The sequence below is a fragment of the Melanotaenia boesemani genome, chromosome 13 (assembly GCF_017639745.1).
Source record: "Melanotaenia boesemani isolate fMelBoe1 chromosome 13, fMelBoe1.pri, whole genome shotgun sequence".
NCBI lineage: Eukaryota > Metazoa > Chordata > Actinopteri > Atheriniformes > Melanotaeniidae > Melanotaenia > Melanotaenia boesemani.
Genome location: NC_055694.1, coordinates 32,544,694 through 32,563,843, shown reverse-complemented (window position 1 = coordinate 32,563,843; position 19,150 = coordinate 32,544,694). Strand labels below are relative to the sequence as shown.

General features: G+C 40.2%; 1 protein-coding gene across 2 annotated transcripts in view; it reads right to left on the bottom strand.

The window, feature by feature from the left end:
* Positions 1-18,512, bottom strand: part of slc38a5b (solute carrier family 38 member 5b) — a 28,763-nt gene extending 10,251 nt beyond the window's left edge. The window contains exons 1-7 of one of the 2 annotated variants that reach the window (XM_042003041.1): positions 18,357-18,512; positions 9,039-9,172; positions 8,871-8,940; positions 4,601-4,716; positions 4,203-4,276; positions 4,003-4,095; positions 3,833-3,914 (exon numbers count right to left, since the gene is read on the bottom strand). In XM_042003041.1, the coding sequence (XP_041858975.1) occupies positions 3,833-3,914; positions 4,003-4,095; positions 4,203-4,276; positions 4,601-4,716; positions 8,871-8,940; positions 9,039-9,115 (512 nt within the window). In that variant the 5' untranslated portion in view covers positions 9,116-9,172; positions 18,357-18,512. The other variant, XM_042003043.1, reaches the window with a different exon arrangement.
* Positions 18,513-19,150: the final 638 nt, after the last annotated feature.

Sequence of the window (19,150 nt, the reverse complement as noted above, 5' to 3'; positions counted from 1 at the left end):
AATGTCTCAGAAATTTTGTGTAACAAAAAGTTGCCACAGTCGGTGCTTGTGTAGTTTTGGTTTTGTTGGGTTAAAAAGTGAGTTAAATTGATATAATCTGATAATGAAGAGGAGAGAAAATAAACTGAATACCAAGGAACAAGATCATAGATGCAAGCACTGGACTGGATTACTAACCCTGGTGGTCTACATCCACTCAGATTCCTGCAGACTGCAAACTAGAGTTTATTTACTGACTGGGAAGATGCACTCAGACTTATCAGATGATCTAATCTCATCAATAATCTGTCAACATTTAGTGTCTCATTTCATTAAGTCAACCAAAATTCAACAGTGTGACTTTAACTTCACTTTCTGTTTTTTTTTTTTTTTTTTTAAACTTTGCTACGACGGACTAGTGATGTGTCCAGGGTGTTCTCTGTCTCGCCTAAGCAGCTGCTGTGATGGGCTGCAGCCCCTGGGATACTGCAAGGTTATAGAAAATGGATAATTGAACTCTGCATGTACTGTTCATGAAGTGAATTATAACTTGTCAATACAAAAGGTTAAAGATGCTTTAAGCAATGTTCAGAACCAGCATCTCAAAGACAACAAGCGGGACTAAATCCAGAGGCAACTTTGAACCCTTGCATGTCACTGTAATGGGGCCAAAGAGTGTGTGATTGATTGATTTACTGCATGATTTTTTGGATCTTAACTGTGTGTCATTTTATATTGTATGTGAAACGCTGAGTTTTATTGTAAGTGCTATGTAGTGGTTTTCTTGACGCCTTCTAGAAGCCCAAACAAACCCTTAATAAATGAACCCAGTTAGAAACAGGTGTGAGCTTTTAGGCGCTTCCAGGTACTCCATCATGTCAGATCATGTTTCTTCTGTCAGATGAAGTACTGCTGTACTTGTTACAGCAGGTATGTGCACAAAGAAGAAATTAAGTGGCAGATTTTGATCCTCCGTTTCCGTCTTGGAAGCAGTGATGAACACATCCCAGAGACCGGTGGATTTCTGCAGAAACTTTTCCAGCTGATGTGCTTTTGGCTGAACGTGGGTTGGATTTACAACAAGTCAACAAGATGAACTTGATGATGAGAACAGGCGAGGTGGTACACCTGAGACGTAGAAAGGGTTACTGGCAGCAGACCTAGTAAGTAGGTGATTTTGAATTAAACAGTACTGATGTGGATGACAGCCCCATGAAGAGACTGTAAAGGTTTGTTGTGATTAACGTGAGTCCCAGTGTTGTTTGGTAATACTGTATATTCAGTCAAAACATCTAGGACTGTTTGCTTGATCAAACTGCTGCCACATCCAGTAAATTTTTTTGGTTTATTTAATTGTAATAAATAAATTGACTTCCACATATTTTTGCATGCTTTCATATTTTTACTCCTTTTGCTTTAACAAGAAGAATTAAATTAATTATTTAGTCCTGTATATTTAGATATCTGTCTTTTTCTTTCATGAAACCGAGAATAAATTCCTTTATCAGAAATTAATCCACACAGATGAACAGATAATTTGATTTCAGAATCAAAATATCAGAGCAATGCATATTTAAATAACATATATATGTTCCATATGCTGGTATAGCTGCAGCAGACAGTTTGTAGACTCACAGATCTTCATCCATCTGTTTGTAAATTGGCTGCAAGAATATTTTAATAATGGGTAGGTTTTCAAGTCATGACAGGTGTACAAACTCACACCAAACACAAGGTAAACACCAACGTCTGAGACTGAAACAGGTGGTAAATAATTCCTGGCCAGCTTGTTAGGATCTAGACCAGGGGTGTCCAGCTCTGGTCCTCGAGGGCCACAATCCTGCAGGTTTTAGATCTCTTCCTGGTTCCAACACACCTGATTCAAATAAAAGGCCCTCTTCAACAGCTTATTGTCAAGTTCTGCCCAAGAATCTTGCCCCATCAATCTGATTGAGATGCTGCAGCAGGAAACATCCAAAACCTGCAGGACGGTGGCTCTCAAGAACCAACTTTGAAAACTCCTGATCTAGATAATTAATTAGTGCATCGTGACAAATCTTCGTTTGCTTATTATGGTGAGGATGTTTCTCTCTTGTGTGTTTTCAGACATGTTTTTACATAGTTTACTGATGAGAAACCTGAAAAGTAAACAGTAGTGGTACTCCCCAAGCAAAGGCCGGGTGACATAAACTGAAAATCTGGATTATCTTCTAGTTTGGCTCATTTCTGACATAAGCAGCTACTTGAACCAATGAGAATAAAACTGCAACTGAACTCTTTTATGAGGTTCTGTCTGTGCCAGGTCCAACATACTAACTTGACCAAATGTTTGGCCATCTCGATTCCGCTTTAGTCTATACTTCTGCTTCTTCTGCAGTCTGACTGTCATTTACAGTGTCGTCTTGTGTTTCACTGTGTTGTCTTGCTGTGTCGTTATGATGTGCTGTTTCACCCTGCCGTACTGATATGTTATAAAGACAGCCACCTCTCCCACCACGTTGTTGTATGGAACAAAGTGCCACTAAGAGACCCAGAAGTTTGAGCAGAGCACAGTGAGAGAAACTACATTACCAAAAGCTTTTACTATGCTTATGTCAATAACTTAAAACAGCTGATCTTTTTCTTATTTTGTACAAGATTGAGGCCAAATGTAATAAATAGATAAAATGACGTACCTTGATGTAGTTTCTCTCCCTGTGCTCTGCTAAAACTTCCCACCGGTTCTCTTCTTCTCACCATTGTCTGTCTCTCGGGTGAAAACGCACCGCGGGCCTTAGAAACCTGGAGCACTTCTGTTGTGTCAGTGAATTTGCAGTGTTTTCTGCTTGCAGTTGTTTTCATTTATGCAGCGTGTTTCTGTATTTGCAGCGCAGTAGCTCACGAGGACTGGAGTTGGAGATCCCTGGATTAGACTGTCATAATGAAAATGCGACTAAGCCATTTGAGTACCTTGTTCGTACTCAGTGGTGACAGGACTTTTCATTTTGGTGGCTCTGACACTTTCATTGACATAAATACTTGGTTTTGAGGAATGAACTATCTATTTTTAGCAAGTGACACGCTTTTGCAGCTTATGCACAAGGTTCTGCAGTTTGTACTAATTGTTTCGAGAAACACACTAATTGCTATGCAAATGTCAATTCTGATGTGAGAAATCAACCAAAGCGACTGAGAAAAACTGTAATCCAGGTTCAGTCCCTTTCTTTACCCGACAACTTCTTCAACAACGACCGTAGTTTCTTTTGAGGTAATGTTGGAGCCTGGTCGTCTGCAGGTGAACGTTTTGTTCTGCTCTCAGCCAGTTTTCTTAGAAAATATGAGCTACTGGTTGGTTGATGTAGTCTTTTACAGAGAGGGAGAGCCGAGGAGAAGAGGCAGCAATTTATATGAATTAACATGAACATGTGGCCGGACCGGCTGGTAAAGACAGGGCTGGAGATCAACACAGGGTTGATATGTGACATCACGCTATACTCCAGATGAAATTACACCTCTAGTTCTTCACATAGACATTTTAATTCCTTCAGTCTAGAAATGATGAATTTCTGCTTATTGCCCCTTTAAACAAAACATGAAATTGACTGTTTTGATTGGCAGGTTCATTTTTTCTGAACTTCTAAAACAGCAAGACAACACAGTGAAACAGAAGACAACGTTGTAAATGACACAGACTCACAAACCTCATAGAGAACCACAGAAAATATTTATACAGTGCTTCTGTAATTCTTTGTCTCAGTCTTATATTTGTAATGGACACACACAGATGGAGGTAACCAGTTTGTTCTCCAGGACAGGTGCTTGGTATCTCTTTATAACATACACAGAGAGAACTCGTGTTTGGATGAGTACTCACTCAGAGGTGGATGTTTGACCAAGAAAAGTTTGGATGACCAGCGGTAGCTCGTATTTTACAATGAACAGGTAGCTGGACATGGCTGCAGTGGAGGAAAACATAGATGGCCTCATATTCACGGGAGATGACATAACATAACACGACACCTGCAGCACACATTACAACCTTACCGCCGATGTTGTGCAGCGTTATGATGACAGCTGCTAGAATCTTTCCTGGATGACCGAAAGCTCTGAAGCCGAGCTGCTCGTAAGCACGAATGCCTGAAGAGACCAGGAGCAGAAAGCAACGGAGTCAGACAACGTTCAGGACTGAATTAGCTTCAGTTATAAAGGAGGTACAGTGAGTAGACCAGGGGCTGAGCTCTTACCCACAACCCCAGCACTGTGGAGCAGCAGATGGACGGAATAACAAGACAGACAAGCAATACATGTCAGCAGGATCCTGTAAAACACAAACAATCATAATTTAATTCACTGTTTTTCTCATTTTCTCTTTTTAACTGTAATATTAAGATAGACAGGTTTTCCTAATCCTGCTGTTCTACATAGGAACTACATAGTTTTTCTGTTTTTGAGCTGGATTGGCTCGCTGCAGTTAGGTTTGGATGTGTGTGTGTGCTTAAACATACAATTATGTACGTTGGCAGGTATGTATCTGCCTGCTCATTTTCCAATAAACTTGTTTAAGTTCAGAGCCTGAAGAAATGTCCAAATACCTGATCTGCACTGTGTGTCACATTCAGTTAAATCTTTTCCATACACTCACAAGAAAAGGACAATGCCAGTGTTTGACATGGCATACGACAGTCCCAGGATGCCACTGCCCATGATGGCGTTGCTCAGGTTGAAAACAGACATCCCAAAGGAGGTTTTTCCCTCAAACTGGAAAAATATGACAAGAAAATTAATTCATGGAGTCACTAATCACGTGACACTGACATCGAGGCTTTTTCCTATTCTGCAGGTCTCTCTCTCTCTCTCCTTTTTTTTATATGATTTATTTCAATTAAAAGAAATTGAGTATTAGAAATCCAAATTACAGAATATAAAAAAAATGATTTTGTGCAATTAGTAAAGTTTAATAATATGGCATGTATAATAAAAAAATCACAGTTAATAGCAATATTATAAAATTACATATTAAACTATTTAAATAGCTTCAGTTTCAAATTAGGTGCAGAAAACCACATGCAGTTTTTGACCAGATAACTTTTGTGTACAAGTACAGGTGCATGGCTATAACAGGTCAGAGAAGAGACCCAGAAGTCACTATGTTGCAGGACTGATGACAGCTTGACTTTTCAGGCAGCCATTGGCAGCCATCAGAGGTCAATGAGTAATGGGGGTGACATGACTTTTCTGGCTGATCAAACACACTGTCACGTTTTGGATGATCTGTGGGGCGATATCAGCTAGAGGAACATTGCTGTAGCTGAGCTGAGAAATAACCTGGAGCTGATGGAAATATGTACCAGGTACAGGTTGGAGTTTTATTGTGCTGTAAAATAAAATGAGACATGACTAAGAGACAGGTTCAACATGATCAGAGCATAAAAACTGATCATCAATCAGGGATTAAAACACAATTTTAATATTAATATCAAGATGGGAAAGTGATTTAAACTTAAACTGAAACTACGTTTCTATTTCTATCTCTGTTTTAGAAACAAATCTTGTTTCTCTCTCAGTGTGGTGCCCACAACCTTTATGTCACCTCAGTTCAAGTTCAATGCAACATATGGCAACATTCATTCATTTTCTGGACCGCTTCGTCCAGTTAAGGCTCATGGGGAAGCTGAAGCCTATCCCAGCAAGAGGCAGGGTACACCAGACACCCTGGACAGATCAGTCCATCCCAGGTCCAACATATGGAGTCAAACAACACACAAAAAGGTCGCTGTTTGAACCTCCTCTGGGCCGAGGCTCAAACCAGTGGCTGTGACGCCATGGTGCCAACCACCACACCACAGTGTAGCCTGAACTGTCAACATTTCTATTTAAATTATACATGGTCCCTTATAAATGTAAATGAAAAAATCATCTTTGCTGTTTGAGGAGAGCAGAGAGCTGCTTCCCTGGCTTCCTGCTGTAGTTCCCTTTCTTTCTTTTTTTCTTTCTTTCTTTGTTCTTTCTTTCTCTTTCATTCATTCATTCATTCATTCATTCATTCATTCATTCATTCATTCATTCATTCGTTCTGTGACTGTCTATATTGATGAAATGAGGTACACAGTTGTCTGTGGGCATAGGTCATGCCCTCTGGTTTATTTACTTTCCTCTCCACACAATCAAGCTATGTCCTTCTGTAGCTCCTCCAGGTGCATTTCAAATAAATGTCCTCCTGTAGGAGTAATAGTATTAAACATTAGATACAGAGTACTGAATGTACTGCCCATTATTTAGCGTCACTGCTTAAATAAACAGCCAGCTAACGTGTAAATCTTCTAATTATTGCACAAGGCTTGTCTTTCTTGTTTTTTTTTATTGTAAATTCTGATATATCATAGCTGGTTAGTGAATGGTCATTAAGTTACTTTGTTCCTTGCTGGAAAAGAATGTTGAGAGAAAGTTATTCAACATTTTCATGATAAAACATAAAAAAACATTTAAAAAGAAAACAAAACTCTACTAGTGCGCAGTGCTGAGTTCAGAGTTCACTCCTGCAGTCTGATGTCAGTTTCAGACTCCGTTTGGCGGCTGTAATGTACCGCCCAACACTCCCTAATCAGTCTCTCTTCAAAAGCTTGCGCGATTTCTACAGTTGTTGTGTTTGTCTTTATTCTTCTTCTGCTTTTTTTTTTGTTCCTGATCCTCTTCTTCTCTGGTTTGTTTCTTTCACTGGTTGCATGTCGGCTTTTCTGCTCAGCACTGCCTCCGCGATTTCTGGTGGTATTGCTCCATCTTCTGCGTGAAGCGACAGATAGCTAGGCTCCATGAAAATGGACCAAGTTACGTACGTAACTGACGCAGAAGACAGATAAAGGCAGATTTATACTCGAGCAGTGTCTGTGTGCGGTTGGTTATGGCTGATGCTGGTAAGTTTGCTCTTGCACTCAAGCGTAGGTGGTTCACATCGTTTTGGTATCATGTTGCAGTTTCTCCTCCTAATCTGAAGGTGGCAGCAGGGGTGGTATCGGCCAGTAAACTCACCAGGTTGGAGTTCTTTTGATGGTTCACTTCAGTTCCGGTATGTATTTTCTGTTTTAAAACAACAATGGCGTCCAGTATGGTTCTGTCACGGTCCGCCTGATGGGATTAGGATTTCCCAGCTGTCCCCGGACACATTCTCCTTCCACTCACCTTGATTGCTGATGTGCTCCACCTGTACTGTGTCCTACATAAACCTGAGTTTATCTGCCTCTCATTGCTAGATCGTCTTGGTTCTTCCCTGCACGTATCCAGCCTTGTTTTTTTTTCTGCCTGCCGACCTGTTTATGGCCCCCGATCTGTTGGACCTGGATTTTCGACTCAGCCTGCCCCCTATCTGATAACACTGTTTTGTTATTGCTTGGATTTTCTGGATCTCAGACATCTGGATTGTACTAAGGATTTGGATTTTGGATCACGGACTTTACCCCTCCAACCATTAGGAAATCATGGAAGCACCCATTGCTAAACTCGACCGTAATACAGTACTCCAAAACTGCTGACAGTGTTACCCTGTGTTAACATCATCTCTGTCCAGCAGTTCTCTCCCATACCCCAGCAGCATTCCCTTTGGTTTCTCTCATCCAGTCCCCGGTGAACTCTTTTCAGCGGATTCCTCACATACCCTGTATGCTGGATTCCCCTCATCAGCTGGTACGTGATCACGTTCAACAATCCTGTATTGTCACCTCAGACTATTCCTGCCATTAACTCCTGTTCTCATACATCCACAGACGAGCAGACCGAAAGTGACCGGACACCACGCTCCTGAATATTTACCTTGTAATAATAAAGTCTCTATAACCAATCCTTGGGTCTCTGATATTTACAGAGTCCAATCTGCTGATCCTTGACAGAAAGATCTGGCCAACACGATGGACTCATCAGAACCCAAAGACTGGCGTGTCAGGGTTGAAAGTGCCTTTTGTCAACAGGAGGCAGGATTGAGCGAGCTAATCTCGCAGGTTAAAGACCTTTCTAAGCGGATCGTTACGCTGACCATGTCTGACTCCAGAGATACACGCTTGCCGACGGCTTCCCCGATGGTAAACACGGGCCACGAACCACGAATGGCACCCCCAGAGAGATATGCTGGAGAACCAGGTCAGTGCCGGGCATTCCTAATACAGTGCTCGCTGCATTTCAAGCTACAACCATCTTCATTCCCCACAGAAAGAGCTAAGGCAGCCTATGTATTGTCCCTTCTGTCGGGAAGAGCCAAGTTATGGGGAACAGCGCAGTGGGAGAGGGACTCGCCTGTGATCGCTAATTTTAGGAGCTTCTCGGAGGAACTACGCCGGGTTTTTGACCCAATCCGACCCGAACGAGAGGCATCGAGGAACCTGTTTTCCATCTCCCAGACTGGCAGGTCAGTAACGGATTATACCATAGATTTTCGCACTGAAAAAAATCCACCTTCAGGTCTGGAAGAGGTGCTTGTTGGGCCTCCATGGAGCTACGTGGAGCTACGCAACGCCTACAGTGGTGACACAAGTGTAAATCCACCTTAAAACTGTTCATCTGTCTGCGTATCCGTCTTCTGCGTCAAGCATAAATAGGCCTTTAGTTGGGTTTAGCTTCCTTTGTCCAAGTGGATATTGTTTAGAGTCAAAATTCTCAGAGGCCTTTGAGTCATGATAGGTATCAGGCTTAGCTGTAAAAACAATGTGAAGCCAATGAGTCATTGAGCCTTTGGGTTTCCCTGTGAAGAGGTAATGGGATGTGGGCATTTCTGCTATGTTAAGACAGTTTTGTTACTGTATGTAGACTAAAGACCAGTGATCAATCTTCCCTCCTTTATAATGATAACACAACTATCAACAATTAAACAATAAATACTAAGTCTTATGAGTTATCGCTGCAATAGACCGATGATGTCTCACACTCACATCTGTGAACTGGGGTCTCTTTGAACCTCCATCCTTGTGCTGCAAGAACTTCTCTTCCTCCGGTGGGACTCTGCAAAATCCATCACACAAAAAACAAACACTACACCTCTTATTCTCCAAATATGATTGAGAAGTGATTGTAAGTCAGGAAACCCAGAGGGAACATACCCGCCCTCCACAGATCCATCAGCTTCATAGTGAAGTCCGTTTGAAAGCTTCTGCAATTCCATACCAGTTTTTTCCATAACAGGCTCAGCAGGAAGATGGAAAAGCTAAATAAATAAAATCTTGTAGTGTGAACTCTGAAAGACAAAGCACAAAATAGAATATGGTGACTGCTGGTGTGTGTTCAGTGTCACTCGTCCTAAAACAACAATATTTATTTAGTGCCTATCAACAGCACATATTTCAAATTGACACGGGATGTAAAAAATAGATTTTCTCTTTGTTAAAGTCTTTGATTAATATCAGGACACATTTTTCAAAGCTTTTTTACAAACATAGCTCTTAAAATAAATTGGATTATGGAAAGGAGAAGTGTTTTTTATACATAGGCTGATTTATTGCCTCTGTAAGTGTCAGTATCTGTGTATCATGCTGTGTTCTCTTGTTCTCTTGCTGTAAATATTCTGGAGGATCTGCTGCAGAAAACTGGAGCACATATTGTGTAATGTCACGTTTACAACTGGAAAAACCAGAAGCTTATTGAGCAGCTCGGGATACTTTTTTTTCTTCTTGCTAGTTGGTGACAAAGACTACAATAAAAGTAGAGAAAAAGATGAGACTAACAACCACTGCAAGAACACTGCACTGTATTTGTACTTTAATCTTAATCATAAGTTTTACTCTAAGTCATTTAGAATTTATACTCTAGTGAAATTATGTTATTGTGTTAACCCAACCAGCAAGTGAGAGCATCCCTGTAATGTGTTTTTGTGTCACCCAGGCAACCAGTAAAATAGCATCCATCAAGGTGACAAGGATATTGTAAAATTTATGTATTTTAGCTCTAACCTTGACTGTTTTCTAACCATTCTTAAGTAATGTTATAGGAAATAACAAAAATGTTTTAGTAAAGTGTTGTCATGTTATTAACCAAAAAGTGACAAAGCAGCAAAATCCTGAGACCGTTTACTCCAGTGTCCTCGCCAAAGTCTTGAAAAATATCCATCTAAATACACACAGTGGCAGATGTTCAGCTTTGGTTCTGCTAGATCTCAATGCTGCATTTGATCCAGTTTACCAGAACATCTTATCCAGTTTGATTTCAGTCCTACTTGAACAACAGGGACTACTTTGTATCAACTGGTTGCTATGGCTCTTTCCGACTGTAGGAACCTTTTGCAGTTCCTATAACCTTTTCAGGAACCAGGCTGTTTTGTTGCGCATTCCGACAAATAGGAACTGGGGACCAAAGCCCTCAGTTCCTATAACCATTTTAGCTCCTGCTCCGAGGCAGGGTCTGAACGGGGTTCTATAGGAACCCTCATGACGTAGGTGTTTGGTGACTGGTAGCTCCGCCCCTTGCCAGATTTCCGCATTTTGTGTCCCCGCCACATTTAAAAAACACGGTTGCACATACGGACAAAAACAACAACAGAGCAAGCGATAAATGGACCGACGAGGAGGTGGAAGCTCTTCTGACCGTCTACGCCACAGAGGATTTTCAGAGAGGTTTTGAAGGTTCGCAGCGAAATATAAAAATATTCCTGACGATCAGCTCTCAGTCAGAGAACGCAGGATAACGCGAAGCAGCGCACGTAGAAAACTCACACAAGACTACAAATAAATTAAGGACCACGACAACCGGAGCGGGACGAACCGAAAAAACAGTAAATTGGACAGCTTGTACCACCGACATGTTTACTCGGGCAACGCCGCAGCAAATGACTCCTGCGTGCGGCAGGAAAAGCCAGTGTGATATGCAGCATATACACACACGTAAATAGTTATTTTTACTCTGCTGTATTCACTATAAAAAAAAAAAAGACTTTGTAAAGAGTCTGAAGTATTCAGTTTGTGTCTGTTAGATGTGCTTTGGCCACATCTATAAAATATTAGCTAATAAAAATATTGAGTAGTTATTAACTTATCACAGCTATGAAATATTAAATAATCCATCTTTGGTCGCTACATTTTAAGTCTTATCCCTGGGTGTAAATTACATTAGTTTATCAACTTTATAATATGCTCCATATCACAGAACGAAGTTTATCATGTTTAACCAAGATCTGGCATCAATACTTGTGGACACAAATTACACACATGTCTTGATTACTGTAACAGTTTTTACAGGTTTCTCTAGAAAATTACTAAGACAAATGCAACTAATCCAGAATGCTGCTGCTCATGTCCCAACAAAGACCAAAGAAAAGGAGAAACATTTCACTCTGGTTCTTAGATCTTTACAATGGCTTCCTGTGAGACAATGAATTTAAAACGTAGCTGAACAAGGCTCTGAACGGTTCTCATCTAAAACATAGATCTGATCTGCTGAGCCACAGAGTCTTCAAAGATCATCTGGGTCAAGTTTACTTTCTATTTACAGAGTTAAATCTAAGCTTTTAGTTTTATTCTTCTAATATCCAGAACAAACTGCTAAAACTTGAAGTATGATGATGATAATGCTGATGATTGTGATGATGTTGAATATGCATTTCCTATTGATGTCTGTTTATATCTCACTCTAAATGTTCTCTTTGTTTCTTTTGATCTTGGGTCACACATTGTGTTACCTTATGTAGAAAACGTGCTATATGAACAAACTTGTCTTGCTTTACAGACGAGGAAATGCTGAGTTGTGTTTCCCTCCTGCCATTTGTAGAGGTTTAAAGGACAAACCCATTGGTTAATTTTAGTCATTTAAACAAACGTGTGGTTGGTTTGAGTGGAGGGCTGTTTAAAGGCAAGGCATGTTTATTTATTTATTTATAAACTTGCCTTGCCTTGCATTCAGGCAAGTTCCAGTGTGAGAAATTAACAGTTGTTTAGATAAAAAAAGCCACAAAAAGTTTTTAACCCGCATTTCAAACTGCTGAGAGCTTCAGCAGACCTGCAGTTTTCTGGGAGTTGTTCCACATGTGAAGAACATAAAAGCTGAATGCTGCCTCTACCCGTTTAGTTCCCAGGTGACTCTGGGAACATAAAATAAACCTGACCCTGATGACCTGAGGGATCTTGTTGGTCCATAACGAACCAGAAGATCCTGAATGAATTTTGGCCCAGGATTTTAAAGTTAATGTAAAGCGTTACAGTAGTTCAGTCTACTAAAAAGAAATGCATTTACACATCTTTCTAAGAAAAAAAATCAAATCTAGACTTATGGTGGCATTGGTCCAAAAACTAATGTTGCAATAATCTCTTGGATATTTCACCTGTTCTTTGCTGGCATGTTTTAAAGGAACTTTTGTTTCTGGCAAGCTTCTGTTTTTTTCTTCAATTTGCAAAAATCCTCGGAATAATTAAAACAAAGCAGACTGAGAAAAGATATACCTCATAGGTAGGTACATTGCAGCTGTGATGTATGAGAAATGTATAAAAAGCAACGTGGCTCCACAGATAAGAGACCGGAGTGAAGTCAAGTCTGGGTGCCTTCAGTTATGGATATCTCTTCACTGTTGGCCTCAGTAACAACAGACAGAGTGATAACGGCTGAAACTGACCTCTCTACTCAAACATGACTGAGCTGGTTTCTCAGACATTGACATTTTGTACAGCCATAGTCACATGGATTGTATTTGTAAATACCTGGAAGAAAAAGAAGAAGCACGTTTTCATGCTGGTTTTTTTTCTGATCTGTTTTATTGGCATGAATGGTCATGTTTTCCAGAGGGAAATAAAATTATATTTACTGTATTGAATACTTAAAAAAAACTTTATTATATTTTGAATTTCAGTTTTGATTTTGTAAATCTGTAATGACATCACGTAATCATCACAAACTATACTGTCCTTTCTACCAGGTAAATTTGTTTAATTATCCAACCATAGTCAATTATTTGAATTCTCTCTAGGACAAAAATGATAACAGGACACTAAAATTAAGGGGTTTTCTTTGATCCAAATGTTATCTAACATTTTGGGAAGCAGCTACATCCTCCCGATAGATGCACCAATCAGATTAAAGCGTTACTTGTGTTTTCCTTTTGATTCATTTACGTCACTGAACACATACGTCTGTGTTGAAGCATGTGCTTTCAGTTGCTCACTAATCAAATGTTTGAGCACCAGTTGCTCAACGAAAACCGGGATGAATTTCAACATACAAACAAGACTGTAGACCAGGATATTAATCTGCATATAAACACAAACTGAATTAATCCTACAGAACTAAACAGATGTTCATAGAAATCCTGGAATGTAAAAATACAGACTACTGGGATTGCTCATGATTTCTCTTAGACCATGATATATTTATATGAACACCATGCAATGTTTACACATACATGGCTGTTTTTATAGCAGGGATTTTCCTTCTCTGCTCCTAAAATATCCCATCCTCACAGCACAGTGAGTACAGAAAAATATCTGTACTCATTAAAAGCAATAACTCAGTTGCAATGCTGTCAAAAGAATGCCAAACCTACAGGTGCCATCGTCTCCTTTGTCTTTGTGTTGTGGAGGATTGCAAACTATCTATAGCCTTCTACCTACTGTATTGCAGGATCCACCTTGTGTTAAAAAAAGATGACAACAGTGCATATTCTAAAGTCACAGAAAAAAATCCTGGTTTCCAAATGGTGAAATTTATGGTTTCTAGATGTCTTAATTACAAAAGTAGTTGTCCCAAAGTTCTTTTTGAGGGATTAAAAACTGCACGTTTAAGGACAAAGTACATAAGAGCTATGCCGTGAAAATAACGTTTGGAAAAGACCTCAGTTTCATCTTTATTTGTTGTGGAGAGTCAAGGCAGGATGCTGCTAACCATGCTTAGCTAAGTTACGTGGAACTCCTAGCTTGACTCTTACCCAAAGTTAAAACATTCTCCTTTAATACCTTTTAAAACATTGCTGAACATGAATGCTGTATTTATCTTGTATTTTTCTGTATACAAACTAAAATAAACAAATTAAAATCTCTGTTTTTATTAAATAGTTTGTATTTCTCTTATTTCGTGTAGCTATGCTAAGCTAGGTTAGCAACATTTAAAACGTAAAATGGATGGGCAGAGTATGATCCATCAAGAAAAGTTGTAACATGCATTAGATAGCCTGACAAGGTCTGTATTAGAAGGCAAGCCATGTTGGTGTCCTAATCATGTTGTTTTAAGGGCAAAAGCTATCCAAACAATGACTGAAAAAAATTGAGCTTCTAATGGAACAGATTTATAAAGAATGAGTTTTTCCTCTGCAGAATTGCCACCTTAACATGGTGGAGGAGTTTGGGTTCCTTGAGGAATGTGTTATTGGGTCTACTTGGGCAAATTGGTTTCAGGGGAGGGGTCAGACTAACAGTGATTCATAGGCCTCAATGGAATGACTCCAGTGTGCAAAGAAAAGGACAACCTTGCCCTGGAAGAGGGACACTAGGGAACCTCCCTAGAGCCAGATATTTGGGAGGGAAGGAGCTGGTGAACACCTGGTGTTCCAACCTTGGGCCCTGGGACTCAGCCTGGAGGAGCAACAGGATTCCACCTCTTTGTGAAGAAAAATTAAAGTTGGGTGTAGTGTGAGAGCTGGGTGGACCGCAATGACTGCCATTTCCCAGCTTCACAAACTGGCTATTCCGATGTGGAACATAACCTCACTGGTGGGGAAGGACCCTGAGTTGGTTGCATGAAGTAGGACACTACCAACTAGATATAGTTGGGCTAACCCCTATGCACAACATGGGCATGACATGGAACTAAATTCCTGGAGAGGAGCTTATGGTGCATTCCAACTGTCTTGGAATTCTGAGTGGCTGAGAATATATGATGTTATTACCAGGTAGTTGGCGTTTCAGCTGCACCAATTTGGAAAAAATGGATGCCTCAAAAATAACCAATTTGTGAGCATCTACAAAGCTGTATAAACCTAGAAAACTCATGCAGCCATTATAAAAATGTGCACCATGAGAACAGCAGCCAATTTTGGTGATAATAAGTAATAAACCCCACATATTCACACGATTTTTCATGAAGAAACTCAAACATAACAACGTGATTGTCAGTAACAACAACTTCCTGCTGGTTACAGTGGAAACATAACGGATGCTAAATATATTATAAAGGATTTTAATAAAGACAACAATGGACTACAAGCAATACTTGCTGCTGCCACCTTTAAATCTGGGATCTCGGGGTCCTTTGAAACTTATGAGTTTGCTGCTCAGAAAGATTAGATCACTTGCTCATTTCTGGCAAAAATTCCTCAGAATTCCGAGTTCTGAAGCCAACTGGAACACACCATTAACTTTTTCATACTCTAAAGTTGCTCATGGGGAAAGACGTCAGGTGGATGCAGCCACCACCCCCCAGCTGAGTACCTTGTGTTGGATTTCTCCCCAATGAACCAGAGGGTCACTTTCCTGTGGTTGTGACTGGCAGTAGGAAAAGTTCGACCACAGTTTATGTTTTAACCCCAGGGATGTTTTGTTGTTGGCCTTTTCCTAGTCACTAATTGTCCATAAAGAAACCCATGTTTGAGAATTTGAGGTTTTCCAGATTTGTCTTACTGCAAGGACGGAAGGAGTCCCTGGGACAGACCTAAGACTCACTGAAGGGTTATATAGCTCATCTGGTTGGGTAAGGCCTAAGGATCCCCCAGGACAAGAGAGTGTTGATGTAATACGAGTTCCAGGGTTTCTCTCCTGAATCTGTTGCCTGCGAGATCCAACCTCAGATAAGTGGAAGAAAATGGTTGGATGGACAGATGAAAGTATGAGTTTCACAAGAGACAAACTCAGATGTAGTATGTGACAGTTCACTCCAAACCTCCTAAAATAAAAATTATTGTCAGCAACATTTTTTGAAAATAGATGTAAACATGACCAACTGAAATAGCAAATATATATATATATATATATATATATTTATATACAACTGGCCTTTGTGCATGCTCCATAAAACCTGTTGCAGTTATAAATGTAAAGGCAGGAGGATGATATACATCTGAAGCCATTGCAGTTCGGAAACTTTCACTCAACGTTTCTGAGGGGTGAAATGTTGGACTGCTTGTAGGGAATTTTCCAGCCACTCCCTTGTTAAAATCTCTTGGAAGATCATAAAATGTGATAATGTGTTAATGTAGCATTGACTGTGAAAGTGCATGCTTGTTGCTGCTTCAGAAGTTTTTCTGTTGGCCCAAATATTGCTTCCAGCCCATTCAGCTACTGAATGGATATGATCAGATTTATGTGATAGTGACATCAGCCCATAAACCATCATCAGGAAGCCTCATTAACTATTCTTGATATGCTGACAAACAAAAAAACAGCTCAGCAAAAAACCGCACACACAAACAGATGCGTCTGCACATGCAATCAATCAAAACAAAGGCAACACCGCACACTTGTTGCTGCAGCACTGTTATAACTTTTGGGTATTTAAAACTTAAAAGGTAAAAGGAACAAATATAGGAGCAGCAAACTGCAACGTCTGTGGTCGAAAAATCCAGGACTCTGAATCCACCACATCCACCTTCATCCACTTTTAAACCCACCTGGTGAAGTTAGTCACTGTAATTTAAAAGCTAATGTTAGCATCTATGTTAGCAACAAGCTTAGTGCCACAGCAGTGTAAATGTTAGTTTGCACTAAAATAATATTAACTTCATCAGATTGGCTCCACTGAAAGTGTTCAGAAGAAGGAGACTTCTGAACGTAGGTTCCAGGACACTAAGAGGCTTGTGCAAAACTTGACAACAAGCTGTCATGCGAATCAGGTTTGTTGCAGCAGGGAAACATCTAAAGGCCAAGATATACTTACTGTGAACGTAAGCGTACACGTCAACGTCAACGTCCCACTGCGTTTGTGTATATACCTGCTGCAAACGATGGAAGTACAATGCAGCCAAAACACTCAATACTGGAGGTCACCACAAAGGGCAGTACACAGCACTGGGACTTTGAAATTGTGAAAAGGTCAATCTACCGGTCATACTGTTTTTCCGGGGCATCAACTCCCATAAAACCTCTAATGTGAGTGTTATCACTGTGCAACGGGGAGGAAAAACGATACAAATGCAGATGTAGTTGAGGACAAGGTCCGAGAGACGGTCTTCAAAAATATCCACCATTGTCTTTACATCGGACCTCTCATGCTCATGCTCTTGTTTGCATGAGGGCCTCTAGTGTTTAAGTCAATATTGCAACTCGCGCATGTGACATGTTACCTCGTGTCAATGCAAGCGGCTTACATGCCAAACAAATGCTAGGAATGTGTGGCAGCCATGATACATATGCTCGCTGGTAACAGCAAGTTTATTCCAGCCCTAAAACCTGCAGGTCAGGTGGAGGTTCAGCACCAAAGGCCTCTTTTCTACATTCGGGAAAAAAATGCTGTGCAGTATTAGTATTTTAAATTTCTCTGTGGGTTCAGATGATTTTTCTTCACATGAAAAACTCTTAGATATATTATGTTAAGAGCATATTTACTAATCTGAATAAATTTCCAGCTTTTCCAAATTCAGTAAACAAAGAAATTGTCCAGAGGAGAGGGACAGAGCATTTGTCCGTTCAAACTAAAGATCAGTGCTATTACTGAATGCTGGTAGATGAAGAGTGAGTATGGGGTTTAAATTACTTGGATATTTTAATGTCGTCCTTTAAGCAGACCAGATGGCAAATTACTTGTTACAACTAAAAGTGGCTTGAGACTTGACTTAGACTAGCAAAAAATGACTTGTGAACATCTACTGTGGCACACAGGGTGGGAAGAAGAAATACATATAAGTACAACATGTGCCTGAACAAAGCCCGCCCTCTTTTCCAAACAGGGAATGTGTAGATATGCAGCTTATATAATACTGTCAACTTCTTCGTGTGTGTTTGTTCAAATGCAGCATGTTAACACCTAATGGAATCAGCTATGCCACAAGTTTACGCCACATTTTTTCTTTGTTTTTATCTGTCTTGTTTGAATGTTTTAGCTACATTAATTCTCATTTAAATAGATCTGAAACATGCCACAGCCACACAAAAACTCCAAAGTTAACCATAATAACATGAATTCCTTCAAAACAAGAATGAGTTCAAAAAGTTAATTAAAGAAAATATGAAACCAAAATTTTATCCTAATCTCAAGAAGAACCCAACTCAAGTCTATTTTTTGGACTTTAACTGAGTTTATAGACTAAACAGGCAACTAAAATCTGTTTAAACTGTTTGAGTCTGGAAAATAGCTGCACAGCTCATGCATAACAGTTTATTTACTTGATAAACTTGTCAAAATCAACGACTCAGAGCGTCTCCCATGGTCCTTCACTTTTTCCTGAGCAGAACTTCCAAGCAGCAAAACCACGTGGCACACAGCAGTCTTATCTCAGCTAGAAGGAAAAGGAGACTTACCTCCAGGAGCAGGCCCAGGGGATAGTTTGAATCGGAGGGGGGTGAGGGGGAGGGACCTTTGGGTTATCTCCTGGGATCAGAGGTGCAGCTTGGAGAGGCTGGACGGTAATGTTGGACTGTTTTGGAGCTCAGCTGAGAATCACAGTGTTTCAGGGAGAGGTTGGGGAGAGAGGAGCAAACATGGGAGCAAGCAGAGAAGAGGGAGGGCTACTGAAAATAACGGTCTCAGGTTTCTTATGATGTCACATGTAGAGGCACTCCTCTTCCTTTCCAAGAAAAAAACCCAGAAACAAGTTATCTGCCACTGTGTGTTGATTGATGACCCTGTGGGGAATTCAGAGGCTCTTATGATCTGCTCATGCACACTGGCCCTGTTGAATTCTTTGTGTTTTTTACACTCTGACTTGTGGAAAATGTGGTGAGGTGATCAGCTCAGTTTGCAACAACCTAAGACTGCTGGTGGGCAGTTTCGCAGGAAAACTGGAAAAAGCTGGCTGTATAAGATCGGTGTGGAAAAGTTCCACAGAAAGGTAAATATATAAACCAGGACTGCTGAGAAGAATCTGATGTGACCTGCAGCAGCCGGTCTTTAAAACAACAGATGGTCCAGCATACACAGTGTCCCACAGCTACTGTGGAGTGGAGTCTCACTGGAGTATTAACTCACTGTCTGCTGATATGATCGATGTCTGCTTTAATTATTTATCTAACAATAAAAAGTTCACAGTTGTCTTTACTTTTGCACATCTACTTTAATTTATTTTTTTTCAACTTTAAAACAGAAGGAAAAATAA